The 15,123-nt window shown below is 41.5% G+C and overlaps 1 protein-coding gene across 1 annotated transcript; it reads right to left on the bottom strand.

Annotated features, from left to right (window-relative positions):
* Positions 1 to 7,602: 7,602 nt before the first annotated feature.
* LOC111961506 (eosinophil peroxidase-like) lies at positions 7,603 to 13,156 on the bottom strand. The gene is made up of 13 exons (XM_023983828.2): positions 13,067 to 13,156; positions 12,653 to 12,812; positions 11,853 to 12,037; positions 11,580 to 11,712; positions 11,257 to 11,386; positions 10,932 to 11,138; positions 10,421 to 10,784; positions 9,983 to 10,143; positions 9,509 to 9,767; positions 9,214 to 9,384; positions 8,777 to 9,014; positions 8,366 to 8,642; positions 7,603 to 8,286 (listed from the first exon to the last, which is right to left on the bottom strand). The coding sequence occupies exons 2-13, from the start codon at positions 12,808 to 12,810 to the stop codon at positions 8,272 to 8,274; spliced, it is 2,298 nt and encodes a 765-aa protein (XP_023839596.1). The 5' UTR covers positions 12,811 to 12,812; positions 13,067 to 13,156; the 3' UTR covers positions 7,603 to 8,271.
* Positions 13,157 to 15,123: the final 1,967 nt, after the last annotated feature.

The raw sequence follows: 15,123 nt of genomic DNA, 5'->3' as shown, positions 1-15,123 counted from the left end.
ACTTCTAAAAAGTATTGGATAAGAAACTTCTGTCAGCAGTAGGAAATGAGGCTGCATGAGCTGACATCAACTGCATCCTAATATCTCAAGCAAACAACTTCAACTGGTAGATCAGAGCCAGCTTGGATTGGATATATGCTATGGCAGAAATATACCAGTGTTTTAGATTTTTTCCACCTTTCAATATCAAGACAAAGATATCCCACTAGGCAAAAACTGGTTGAATCAACGTTGTTTACACGTAATACAAAATAAAAATAATATATGTATATGTGATGAGTGAAAAACAGAGACATCACTGTAAGGGAATTTCTTATTTTTTTTAATCCAACTTTTAACCTAAATCCAATGACGGTTAAATGTTTTACATTTGACTTTGAATTCACGTTAGTTGACAACTCAGACAAATGTAAATCAAAACTAGACGTTAAAATGACGTCTGGGCACAGTGGGATATGTTTTCCCTACCTCTAAACGTCCTTTGCTCTGCTTAGTATGGGCTGCTTAGTGGTGATACTATTATGTCTTCCTCCTGTCCCTCACATACACCCCAACACAGTTTATTATTTTCCTCCCTCAAGTATTTTATCCAGTCTCCGTTTCCCAATCCACATCCCCTTTGCAATATTGTCAAATTATCTTGTGGTCATAATTTCCAACAACACCAAGCATTTGAAACTAGGCTTCCACTTCTATACTGCAGACAAATAAACATCAAGATAGAAATGGTCAACGTTTTTTCTTTCATAAACTGCTGGTTTCGATTACTCAACTCAATTTAAGAGTATAGAACTGCATCTTGGCAGCACACACATATACACATACCACAGGCTACGTGGCATTCTGCATGTGTAGGCTTCCAAATATCAGTAGGCCTATACACAGCATCCAGGAGGAGGAGCCCCTAACTGAGGCAGAGATGAACCCCAGAAACCCCCACACTGTACTGCCCCGGCCCACAACTACACTGGAGCTGCTAGTTTCACTCCTACTCCATAATGATCAGTTCTTTTCAACCTCCTAAAGTCTGGCATCTGAAATACATGGGAGGAGGCAGTCTATGGCTCAAAGTGAACCCTGGACTTTTGAATGTTGGCAAATACTAAACGCGTAATGTAATGATGTCTCATTAATTTATCTTCTTCCCAGGACAATCACCATAAACTGTGTGCATTGTCTGGGTAATATGGAAGCAAAGATGGAACGAAATGGACAGGATGTAGTAAAATCAAGAAAGACAGAGATGTGAGGGGGGAGAGTGATATAACAGAGAAGCCAGGTCAGAATGGTAATCTGAAGCAAAATTACACTTTTAAGGTATTTCAAGTTTCCTTTATGTTGTCCTGTTCAGTTCTATAACTGCCACTGCATTAGCAGTGGTCATAATTTGTGGTCACTACAGCTCACTTCACCAAAGCTTATGAATAGCACATTGGCACCATCTACTGGGCATATAATATATTGCAGCCAACCAGCAAACAGGTGGTGGCCCTTCATTTTGGAAGTTATTGGGTGTGCAACACTGACACTTATCTTGTGGAAGATGTTGCAGGTACCAAACAGAGAACCAATAGTATCTTGGTGGACATTTTACAGAGCAGTTGCATTTTAAAAGACCTACAAAACATAATTTGTGTGTCTCTAGTAGTGTAGTCTCACCTTGTATTGAGGACGTGTAGAATATGTTTGTGTTCTCCTCTGACCCTTGGCTTGCAGTCAGAGGCACATCCAAGAAACTCCATCAAAATATACATTTTGAGATGACACACCATGACACGTTAGGGACAGAAAGCTAAACGACAGGTAGCTTTAATTGTAATAGGTTGTCTTGCAAACACAGTGCCTTCTCACCCACCCTAAAACAAATCCAGTGAAATTGCACATACAGCACTGTACAGCTACTATTTGAACACAGCCTTGACCTTCAACAAAGAGTATCCTCTATCAATCAGAAACTGTCCGGGTAGGAAGTAGTACATTTTCCTTTCTTTCAAGACTATGTATGGGATTGAAACAACAAAATGCAAGTCCAGGGCATAGGTACATTCATAGCTATCCTTTATAAGATATATGATGGCCAAGGAGGAAAACACTGAAATTGAAATTGAGCTGGCCAACAGTGGAGGTAAAACAATATAGGAACATCTATCAGTGTAGGCCGTCATTGTAAATAAGAATTTGTTCTTAATTTAATTAAGGATCCGCCTGTTTTTTTGTACCATCATCTTTGAAATGCAAGAGAAAGGCGATAATGTATTATTCCCACCCAGGCGCAATTGAGATTTTGGCCACTAGACGGCAGCAGTGTATGTGTAAAGTTTTAGACTGATCCAAGGAACCATTGCATTTCTGTTCAAAACTTTGTATCAAGACTGCCCAAATGTGCCTAGTTGGTTTCTTAATACATTTTCAAGTTCATAACTGTGCACTCCTAAAACAATAGCATGGTATTATTTCACTGTAATTGCTACTGTAAATTGGACAGTGCAGTTAGATTAACAAGAATTTAATGTTTCTTCCCATATCAGATATGTCTATGTCCTGGGAAATGTTATTGTTACTTACAACCTCATGCTAATCACATTAGCATGTCTGGTCAATTCAATGTCTGGTCAGAACACCTGTTTCACATTAGAACACAGAATTCTCTGCCCAGAGAACCGAAACACCCTCAATGTCCACAGTGTCTGGAGAAGCTTTACAGACCCTGGTGTAAGTTTGTCGTTTGTCGTTTGTGTAGTCCAGGGATGGCTGACGTGCGGTGAGTCTCCATCCCTAGCAGGGTCTCCAGCAAGTTTGAAGAATTCATTGACCAAGTACTCATTTGCTAAATCCATGCAGAACTCCCCATTTGCCGACTGGCTCCCCCCAACCAGACACCAGATTACTGGATGGGCAACCAGCAACAGCCACAAACTGAACACTCCCATGACACGCACAGAACTCTGCTATTACATACTTCACTAAACTGATCAATGCACACAACACATAGCCCAGGGGCCATAGAAACAGCTACTTAAGAACTCTAAAGATGTATTTTGTTAAGCTGCCACCCCAAACCTTAGCTGTGTTCGAATACTCATACTAACTGCACTATTTGTGACGTGAATTGAGTATATGGTATGCTTATTGGTCATAGTATGGATATAGTTAGAATGACAAAAGTTCCCGGATGACGTACTAAATTCGCCAAAATACGAAGTATGCATGCAGTGGACTCTATTTCCGTACTTTTAGGGTCCATAATGCAATTCTTCAGAAAATGTGTGGCTTCATAACTTTTCAGATTTGAAGATACAATTTTTCTCAGTCGCTTTGGTGCATTTTTCACATCATCCCTAACATGTGCAAAATAATAAGTGCATTTCTCAGAACAATTTGTACAAACTGCAATATACAATAGATATGTTTCTAAAGCTAGTCAGTCACTAAAAATCCTTAGTACATCTCTCAAAAGTAAATATTCATGCCAATGATCATGTCAGTGTCATCAGAATGATAAGTCATTGAGTCATYGTTCACGAACAAGGTCATCAAAATGTTTAGGCATGTTGTCAATGTAACTGTGTACTTTGACAGTATTACCTGATGTAAACTTAGGCTACAGTTTGGATGACAGTTACTGTATTGAAAATGCACAAGGCTGCACTTCTATGGCATATATCAATTTCAACAGTACTATTTACATATTACTGTATGTGGGTTATTGATTGAAAGAGACTGGACAACCCAAGGGGCACAAAGGAAAAAAAAACGAAATTAGAAAGAAACACAGGAAACCACCCCTAAGGCACAACTTTGCCCGCAGCACTGTTGTGCTGTCTCTACACATCCAGACGTTCCTGTCTGTCGGCCCACATATTCTCATCCACATCACACCGGATATTTTCCCTTCCAATGCAACGTGGAAAGAATCTTTTGGAATGCCTTATCCATCCTCTGCAGGCGTCTACAGTGATGTCCTCACATGCTGCATCCATTGCAGCCAGCAGGGTCATCTGTGTGTGTGGCTGACGATCGTACACCTTCCACCTCCATGCTGAAAAGAACTCCTCAATTGGGTTAAGGAATGGTGAATAAGGTGGGAGGAATTCTATGAGCATCCTCGGGTGGGTCACAAACCATTGCCTTATGATGTTTGATCGATGGAAACTCACATTATCACAAATGACCACATACTTTGGCAAATCCTCTCTAAACAGACCCCTCTCATCATCAGGGATGWGAGCCCTGTAGAGWKTCTCTAAAAAGTTGAGTAGATGCTGGGTGTTGTATGGCCCTATAAGGGGGATATGGGTTAGGACACCATGCTCCGAAATAGCAGCACACATGCTGATATTTCCTCCCCGTTGGCCTGGCAAATCCACAGTAGCTCTGTGACCGATGATATTCTGACCCCGCCTTCTGCATTTGGTCAGGTTGAAGCCAGCCTCATCCACGTATACAAAGTTGWGAGRGGGTTCACTTGATTCCAACTCCATTATACGCTATATCCCAGAACACACAGTTGAATTTGTTTTGGTAAGGAAGAGTGACATAAAATGTACATATATTGCATGTTCCTTCCACAGCAATRGAAATGTGTGCAGTTTATGCTTACTGTACTATGTATCACTATAAAATGTTGCTGTAAAGTAGTTACATAGATATATGTTTTACCTGTACATACTGGTACCGTAGCTCCTTAACTCTGTCCTCATTCCTTTGGAATGGTACACGGTACAGCTGTTTCATACTCRTCTGGTTTCTATGCAGCACCCTGTCGATGGTTGAGATGCTAACCGTATGGATGTTTTCAAAGACATCGTTGTCTTCTATAATGGTCCGTTGTATTTCCCTGAGTCTCATGGCATTGTTTGCTCAGACCATGGTGCAAATAGCCTCCTCCTGTTGAGGTGTGAAAAGGCGTCCTCTGCCACCGGTTTGAGGTAATCTTGCAGTCCTATGTGGGGAAAAATGCAGTGATGCATCGCACACTTTCACACAGACAAAAACTATGCGAACACACATTTTACTGTAAAACATACAGGTGGATGCATGTAAGGTGCAGTATGTATCTGTATAGAGTATATATCTGTATGCTGTGAAATACAAGTGGACTACTGTAATATGAAGCATTGTAGGAAGTATACTGCTTATATACAGTAACAGTGCACTGTACATTGGTGGACATACCTGTTCTCTCTTCGAAACGTTTGAACTATTGAGGACACGGTTGATCTCCCAATATTCGGCTGCACCCTTCGACCAGCCTCACCCATTGTAAGGCCATGATTGACAACATGGTCTACAATAGTGGCCCTTATGTCATCAGATATGCGCCTATGTCCTCTTCTGCCTCTTCCTCTGTTTTTCCTTCCACCACGCATTCTTGCTCCTCTTCTTCCTCCTGGCTGTTGACCCTGTTCGTTTCCTGCTCCATCCATTATTGGAAAATTGCAACTGTTGTGGTCTGTCTATATATGCTTGCCAATTGATTCTTCATGAGATGCACCTTTGAGCAATTTAGACAACTGGTTGATTGTTGGTTGAACTAACACTTTACATTCCTTCATGAGTGAGGGTCAATTTCACCTGCACGATTCATCAATTCACGTTTTTGTACAAAAGGTCTAATAGAAATGTGTAAAACTATGCTTGACAGTTTATGACAAATAGTTCAACAATTTTGCATGTAATGGCTTATGAAAGGCTAATGCCTAGATGTTTTGAGGGGTAAGACTATTCAACAGAGAACCATCTACTATATTTTGATCAACATGACATGAGCAATTGATAATGTGGAAAAAAGCTGACACTTGTACATTATCAATTGCAATTTGTTCAAAGGAATAAGAAATTGCTTTAATGATGTGCACAAGTGACTAGATGATTTGGAATTTGTACAAGTAGTATCAAGAATTGCACTTTTGATCTAAGAAATGCACCAAAGCGACTGAGAAAAACTGTAATAGAAGAAAATATGCAGCCGAAGTCCGACGACAGCGGATACAAATTTATTGTTTTAACTAATTATGACAAATGTTAAGAAAATGCAGAGCTGTCACGTTGGTATAAAGGGTCAGGAGACAGATGCAGGAATGCGTAATAGGGTTTTTATTATTTACCCAAATTACAGCGTGCCATGTAAAGGCAAGGGGACGAAGAGCAAACAAACACGTATACAAAACACAGGGTTGAGACCCAAACAAAAGAGCGAGGAGTACCTCGAATAAATACACGGGACGAGACCTGAAAACACAAGTGCACAATGATACAACATGGGACAAGACCCGTAATCATCTGCACAATACAAGAAAGCCAAAACAACAAGGCACAGGTACTCAAACGACCAACGGACATTGGAACAATAATCGACAAGACAATGGTGAACAAAGGGCACACTTATACAATTACTAATCAGGGGAGAATATGAGGACCAGGTGTGCGTAATGACACAGTTCAGTTTCTAGAGGCCGGTGACGTAGACCTCTGAAACTGGTGCAGCAACAGTACTGGAGGCATCCGTGACATGAGCAATGTAATAAAGTAATGACTTTTCAAATAAGTTACTTTACACGTTATGTTGGCTGACAATTTGTTAGCTATGCTATCCATACTAACCCCATAGCATTACAGAAGTATGTACCGGTATGTTAGCTAGTTACCTAACGTTCATCGAACTTACATCTAACTTGCCAGGTAGTATATTAACTATCTGCTAACTTACTACCCAACGTTTATTGACTTGATTATTTACATCATTCTTAGCTAAGTGGTATAGTTGTACGTTTCAATGGCTATCTACTGCGATTTCAGAGTCCTCTAGTGCAGAATAACTGATAGATTTACGAAACACCTGTTGAATATGGCTGGTGTCAGTAAACGTCAGCAAAAGAGTTGTTGCCAGCAGCACAGTTACAGTCACCAACACTCTGGATAACATTAAAACAGCCTAACCAGCTCTGCTAGGGCGAGTAAAATGGGCAGAGTGAGGTGTTCTCTCATTTGTGTCTGGAAGTAGGTAGCCAACGTTAGCCAGTTAGCTTGGGTGCTTGGCTGCCGTTGAAAGCTCGGATCAACCTTACTCCTCGGCCAGTGTGCCCTCTGAACGCTCCGAGAGTGAAACGCTCTGAATTTACAAATGGACAATCTGACAAAGCTCTGGATTTACGAATGCCAAGAGCACACTTTGAATTTATGAAAACACCCAAAATCGCATTTGTTATGCAAACAGGCTAGCAAGAGGTATCATAGCAACAGCATCAACTTCACGGTAGACAGGAGAAGCTCTAGTTACTGAAACGATACCGTTAATTTACAGTATACTAAAATGAACTAATAGTATATAGTATGTAGTATATACTCATTAAGTATGTAGTATACAGTATGTTAGTATGGGTATTTGAACACAGCTCCTGTCTTTGTAGTATTGTTGTTTTGTATATATTGCATATTTTACATTGTATTATATTAAAAGTGTTTTGCTAGTTTAGGATTTCACTATTTTATAATTATTTATGATTGATGATATGATTGTAAATTGGTGTACAGTTCAGTTTAGGACTGCGATAAACCAATAATACTTACTACAAAAATAATCTGTACATGCATTTGCACAAGTGACAGGCAACTTCCAATTTATTCTTCTATGCTACAATGGCGTTCTGCAAACAAACGTTAGAGGTTCATTTTTAATGTCATTTTCTGATGCAGTACATATTCATACAATTAGACATATTCAACATATTTCAATCAAATTAAATGTTTGTTAAATAAATCATAAAAAGCAGTAAAGAAAATAGGAGTGCAGTACACATTTAAATCATTACACAATCCAGGAAGTGTGCTTCATTTAACAAAGTCTGATGATAACTGACTTGAACGTATGCTACGAATATAACCTAATACTGTTAAATTTGTTGATAATAAACTAATTACAATTATACAAATGTGCTACTAAAACTACTAACTGATTTACAGTAGTCCTACATGTTCAGTGCCAATGTATACTTTCGAGGCGGTGTGTATAGAGGAATTTAGCAGTAGTTTCCCTTTCTGTTTAGTAATAGCTTTACTTTATAAAGCTATTACTTTATACGTTTTGATAAAATATTTTGCATTCCTTTGCACAAATCAATGCATTGTAATTCATACGTTAGGCTACTCCTTGGATTTTTGCCTCGGAATGAATAAACACAAAAAGTAACAAAAGTTGTCGGCCAGCTGGACAGAGATGGCGGAGGGCTGCTGGATGGCGTTGCTGCTGGGCCCCTGGGATCCGGGGGGGCCTCACTTCAGGGGGTCCTAGAAAGGAATTCAGAAAAAGAGGGTGATTTTTGGAAAGAGGGGTGGATGGGTTATTAACTGATTTTGAACCAATTACCTTGTTATCCTGGTCTGACTGCTCTGGCTCCTGTTCCTGCTCCTGGTTCTGGTCCTGCTGTTTGGTCATAGTTGGTCTCACAATCCAGGCTTTGAGGTTGAATTGTGGGATACGGTTGCAGTTGATGATACCGTTGGTCCCACGATTGGGGATCTTGAAGGGGTTACTGGTGACTTGTAGAATGCCAGTGTTGTCACACATGATCCGAGCCAGAGAGGCACAACTAAGGGCAGCCCTCTGTGCCGAGGTAAAGACGCCTGGGTTTTCATACCACAGCCTGTAGACCAACAAGCATGATGAGGACACGAAACACACATGCATACTCTGACTGAGAAACACACACTCAAACAACCACTCCCTCTCACTCACACTCAAATATGCAAGCTCGCGCACACACAGACACACACACACCTGTCTCCCTGGCGAATCCTCTGGAACTGTGTGGCTATGAGGCAGGCGAAGAGAGGCCCGACGCGGCCTCCTCGTACAAAAGGTTCAGCCACACCCCCCATCCACACGTCAATGTTAGCTGGGGTGCCGTAGAGCTGCAGCAGTCTGCGGGCCAGGTCTTTGTTGTTCAGAACCACAGCCAGCTGAGCCTGGTTCCTAGGAGTTGAGAGTCCACAGAATTTACGCCAAGCATTGTAGCCTAGGTTGGATGACAGAAAGAAAATAATTAATGCATGGAACAGATTGATAGAGCTATATTGAGGAAGAGAGAGAGATGAAGGACATTTTAGAGTTGGTGTTTACATGCGTAAAGGATAAACTTTAATGTGAGTATAACGGTATAGATGTATTTATCTGTGGTATCAGTTTAGTTTGTAGAGGGGATAAGGCAGGTGTACCAGGGAGGCCATGGTCACGTCCCCGCTGCATGTTGAGGGAGCCCAGGTCTAGAGCCAGGTGTTGTACGAACTGGAAAAGTCTCTCCCTCAGAGCGTCCACCATCATGTGATCCTGGGTGTTCAGCTTAGCAGGCCGACCCACCAGACCTCGGATCAGAGGGTCGATACCACCTGAAGGAGGACAGAGAGAGAATTGAATATTTAAATGTTTATCCTTTTCTACCATCAAAGTTAATTAGTTAACAATTGGCAAGGGGTCTTCATAGCATCCCTATGATTATCTCCCACCACTCACCCTCAAACACCAGCCTCCAGGGGGTGAAGAAGGCCTTGAACAGAGGCACACTGGGGAACTTGGCATTTTCCCTGTAGTTGCTATCCAGGCGGGACAACATGGGCTGGATGGCCAGGTGGGCAAAGCGGTATGCTGCTGTAGCAAACACGTTGGCAATGCTGGGATCAATCTTCTCATCGTAGCCAGGGTAACGGCCGAGCTGGCGGGCCATGGTGTCTGGGCCCACGATGTGCGGCAGGTAGTGCCGGAACACAAACACCTAGGAGGGATTGAAAGGAAGAGCGTGAGAGAGACACATTTGTAGATGTGTATGTGATAGGGAAGCTGTGTCTGTGAGAATATTCAAGAATATTTACGTGTAAGAATGAGAAGCAGAGGGAAAGAGAGTGTGTGTTAGAGAGTATACACTGGACGAGTAGCGGAGAGAAGGAACTGAGACCCTGAGTATCAGTGATATGTGTCTATTTGTGGTACCTGCGTGTAGGCACCCATGATCTTACGGGCCTCCTGATAGAGTGTGTCAGCATCCCATTGTGGGTTGAGACGACGCAGGGCACGGGCCAGACGGTTGTGCTCACGCATGAACATTGTATGAATAGATGTTAAGGCTATGTTCTCATCCACACGGGCATCACCTGGCAAACAGAGAATGACTTGTTTGTCTGTGTCGGGGCAGCTATTGTACATGATGGTTAAAGAATTGCTTTAATTAAAATGTGAAGTTACTGGAAGAAAATGTTGAGCCGTGGTCTCGTTCTGTTCTTTAGACTTTCACTTAAATATACTGTACATTGGTCTATACTCCTCAAACAAACAGAGTTAAAATGCTAACCTGCAATGAAGCAAAAGGGGGTGCAACTTAGTATTAAGAAGATGGTCTACTCTTCAGACAAACAAAGTTTAAAGGCTAACCTGCAATGAAGCAGGGCACCTCCTTGGAATTGGTTTGGTTGGTGACTCTCTGACGGGTGGCACACATGTTACCCGTCACTTTCGTGAAGGGCAGCAGTTCACGCCCATTGTCTGTGAACTCTTTGTTGACACGCAGCAGGCCCCCATCGTTGGTAAGGTCACGGAGGTCACGCGCCAACCCCTCCTCAGAGCCGTACACCTGCCCCAAGTCCAGGAAGGCCGTAAGGGTATTGATCTGCTCCCTCTTGTTGGCCACGCCACCGAAATTGAAAGCAGACTCCCCTGTGCCGCACACGGGCGCTGATCGGAAGACCGGGATGCAGCTGTCTCGGCCAGTGGGCAAGCGTGGGTCTCTGGGAGGAATCTGGTCATGGAAGAAATAACAGACGTTGAAGACCTAATAATCCATGGACCATGGATAGAAAATGGCAAGATATACAGAGATGGCTGTATAGTCATAGTGCTGTGGGATGTGAAGGCTGTGGGATGTGATGTGAGAGCTGTGACTGACCTGGATGGGGAAACAGGGTTCGGAGCGTTCACAGCTCTCGTCACAGTCCAGGCCGTTGCTGTAGGAGCGGATGCTGGGGGAGAAGGGCGTGAATGTCAGGTCATGGTCGTTCCACTGGCCAAAGAGGGTGACCATGTGTGTGAACTCGCGATCGCACTTAACACCAGCATCATTGGTTGCCAGGATACGGTTAGAGACCTCCCTTACCTGCAAACACGGAGGGAAGGAGAGAAAGAGGGCAGAGGGTAACAATTATGTGTTACTTCATACATAACTTGTGGTAACATAGTAGCAGTTATTCCAACTATATTTTTTGTCATCATACCAGAGGGAGCATAAAGTTGTTGAAGCGTGTGTTTCGGTCCCAGCCTTTGGGTTGAGAGACCCCATCGTCATACTGAGCAGGCAGCCAACGAGTGAAGGGTGTATTTGAAGCTCCAAGACGAGGGTACTTCCTGATAAGCATGAAGAAAATACACAGAAACTGGTAGGGTTGCATCTCCTGCGGCCGATACACTCAGCCGACCTCAGACATAGTGTACACATAGTGAACTTCCCCTTACATTCCACCCTACACAACTTCTGTGTGCAAGGCTTTCAGATTGTTGCGTGAAAGTATTAAACCCCGCCATGCCCTGGTGCTCTTACAGGTTGTTGCAGACGCTAGTGGCTGTGCGGTACTTGTTAATGTTGGGTGTGGTGTGGCAGGAGGGTTTGCTGACACGAGCTGCACAGCCAGTTACCCGGACAATGGTGTCTAGCTCCTCTGGTGTGAGCAGGTCTGAGAAACAAGAGAGAGGGATAACAAAGACTTGAATGTGTACTTATTACGACTGTGTGTGTCTATATCTGAGTGAATATGTATTCCGAATTTCTCACGGAGTGAATGTCTGTGTATGTATGATGGTGTGTATTACTGACCTGTTGCGTTGAGCGAGCGTTTGTGCAACCTGTGCGTGCTGTGGACTTTCTCATGGATCAGTCTCAGGGTGTTCTCCAGGTAGTCTGCAGACCGTACAGCAGAGCGTGTGTCCCTGGCAGGCTGCTTCAGGAGACGCAGGACATCTGAGGGCCTGGTGGACTGCCCACGCACTCTCTCCAGACTCCTGACAAGAAGATGAAGTTATGAACAGAAACATGCTCCTGAAGTTGAATAAAATCTCAGTACAGAGGCAGATTTAGTACTAATGCCATACAAATGTAATTCAATGTTTAACAGGCTCCTCTTCCCTTCATCAAAAATAAAATACAAATCTGAAAAATTTAAAAGTTTTACTGAAAAATTGCATGGTTATGGCAAAAATTCGGTCCTAATTCTTCCATTGAAGAGATACACAACTTCCTCTTTGATTGTGACAGAACTATACCTCTTTTAGGCTCCCTCAAGAGGCTAGTATTTATTGATTAGGTTGCTCAGTGTTGAACTAAGAAGTTAACACGAGGGTCTATAATTTTTTCTCTCTAGCCTCACTGTAAAAAAAATCTGTTAAGCATTTCATTAAATCTGTATGGCCTAATCATTAGAAATGATGAGAAATTGAAATGATGAAACCATTATTTTCTAAAGGAAATACAAGAAGTAAAATAAATGGAAATAAAGAGGAATAAGAAAGACTTCCGTAGTGCAAATCCATCTGTTCGACTGAGTGAGACAATTTTGCTAAATGCAGACAGTGATACTAGTGCTGCTATTTACAAAGACAACTGTCAGATTCACTCACTTTTCTCTGGAGTACTTGTAAGCTTCATCTACGAGTCTCTTTGCCTCCTCCACCGAACTTTGAATGAATGGGCTACCCAAGCTTTCCTCTGTAGACAGGTCTGGCTGGCTGAACATCAGGCACAACCCCAATGCCATGAGGGAGGGAAACGGCTTCATCTCTGAAAAGCAAAAAGGGGTTCATCCGATCATCTTTCGAAAAACCATGCTGCACTCTGAAATGTCATGTGGCCCTTAGCTGTTTTTCAGAATGTGTGAGAGAGAACTTTTCACAAAATACTACTTTTACACAATATTAATAACAGATTCATAGCACATGGATCAGAATGACCATGTATAACAGAGAAAAAATGGAACCTGATTAATAGACAAGAATGAAACATACTGCATAAAAAAGTGTATACAATTGTCTTACCTTTGTTTTAACAACTGTTGTTGTGAAGTCTTGTTGAAGATGTGTGGTGCTCTCTCTAACTATTCTATTTATAGTTAATGTTGCAAAGCCTCGCCTCCTGTCATCTGTCATTTCTGAGGTGTCTGACTGAATTATGCACAGTGCCTTCAGAAAGTATTCATACCCCTTGATTTATTGCACATTTTGTTGTGTTACAGCCTGAATTCAATCTACAATCTACCCATCTACACACATTACCCCATAATGACAAAATGAAAACATGTTTTTAGAAATGTTTTAAAATGTATTGAAAATGAAATATAGAAATATCTCATTTACATACAGTAAGTATGCACTCCTCTGAGTCAATACTTTGTAGAAGCACCTTTCGCGGCAATTACAGCTGTGAGTCTTTTGGGGTATGTTTTTAAGAGCTTTGCACACCTGGATTGTATGATATTTGCCCATTATTCATTTAAAAATTCTGCAAGCTTTGTCAAGTTGTTTGTTGATCATCGCTAGACAGCCATTTCAAGTCTTGCCATAGATTTTCAAGCAGATTTAAGTCAAAACTGTAACTAGGCCACTCAGGAACATTCAATGTCGTCTTGGTAACAAGCATACCCATAACACCATGCTTGAAAATATGAAGAGTGGTTCTCAGTGATGTGTTGTGTTGGATTTGCCCCAAACATAACGCTTTGTATTCAGGACATAAAGTTTATTTCTTTGCCACATTTTTTGCAATTTTACTTGAGTGCCTATTTGATCATGGTGTTTGATTCCCTGCAGGATTATTGTCTTGCTGTAGCAAGATCCTACAACTATAGCTTTAGTCTGTTGTCATCATGCTTTTGCTTAATGTTATTTCCACACAGAAACTGTTACTTAAGAAGCGGCCTACATAGGGAAGTAAGATCATGAACTCTTAACATGACTAAGGTAATTAACATGACTAAGGTAATTAACATCACTAATAACTAAGATAGCTACATTATTAGCTTATCACATTATCTACGGTAATTAACATGACTAAGGTAATTAACATGACTACGGTAATTTACATGACTATGGTAATTAACATGGCTATGGTAATTTACATGACTACGGTAATTTACATGACTAAGGTAATTAGCATGACTAAGGTAATTTGAAATAAAACAGCCACACCAATGCTTTGGACCTGGTTAAGAAATTGAAACATTTTCATCCTGATTTCAGAGAGTGACACTTATTGATGTTATGATATGGAAGGTGCCAAGACTTATAGTTTTCTTCATTCGGTAAAGTTACATAGCCTAGACTCACAGGGGTATTCAACTCTTACCCTACGAGGTCCGGAGCATGCTGGTTTTCTGTTCTACCTGATAATTAATTGCACCCATCTATTGTGCCAGGTCTAAATCAGTCCCTGATTAGAGGGGAACAATGAAAACAAGCGGTGGAACCAGCTTCGAGGTCCAGAGTTGAGTTTTAGAGGTAGAGGATACTTTGCAACATTACACATGAAGAAGAATTTATGGTATGTAATATGCCATGTCTTTTTTCAACACAAGATACTATCAGTATAGAATAGAAGAGGTCAACACACCATTAAAATAATGTAGCTATCTTAGTTATTAGTGATGCAAAGGTTGCCTCATAACCAGCAGTCGGGCAGGTTAAGGGTCATGAAATATTATGTGGATGAAGGGCGACTGGGTTGAATAAAGAGAAAACAATACCTTAAAAACTCCATAAATGTATCATTTTTAGGCAATTTATAGGCTACGTTGAGGTTTTTCTTTCATTATTTTTGGCCTATCTGGCATTAGTACGTAAGCCTACGCATTATTAGGGCCTAAAGGCGTTGAATGCTTTCCAGTCGAAACAGTTCGGGAAGAGTTTGTACATATATTATGATGACATGTTGTGACATTATTGTTCGTTTTGGACTTCAGGCACACACCGAAGTCGGTAGCTGAAGTCTAAGACCATTTCTTTGCTGATTGGTAAACAGTAGGGATTCTTCAGTAAAGTATTTATTGTCATTCAACGAGAAATGACACATTTTCATGATTTTTTTTTAAATTGAGAAA

This window comes from Salvelinus sp. IW2-2015, linkage group LG4q.1:29 (genome assembly GCF_002910315.2).
Source record: "Salvelinus sp. IW2-2015 linkage group LG4q.1:29, ASM291031v2, whole genome shotgun sequence".
In the NCBI taxonomy this organism is placed as follows: Eukaryota; Metazoa; Chordata; class Actinopteri; order Salmoniformes; family Salmonidae; genus Salvelinus; species Salvelinus sp. IW2-2015.
This window is presented reverse-complemented; position numbering and strand designations above follow the sequence as displayed.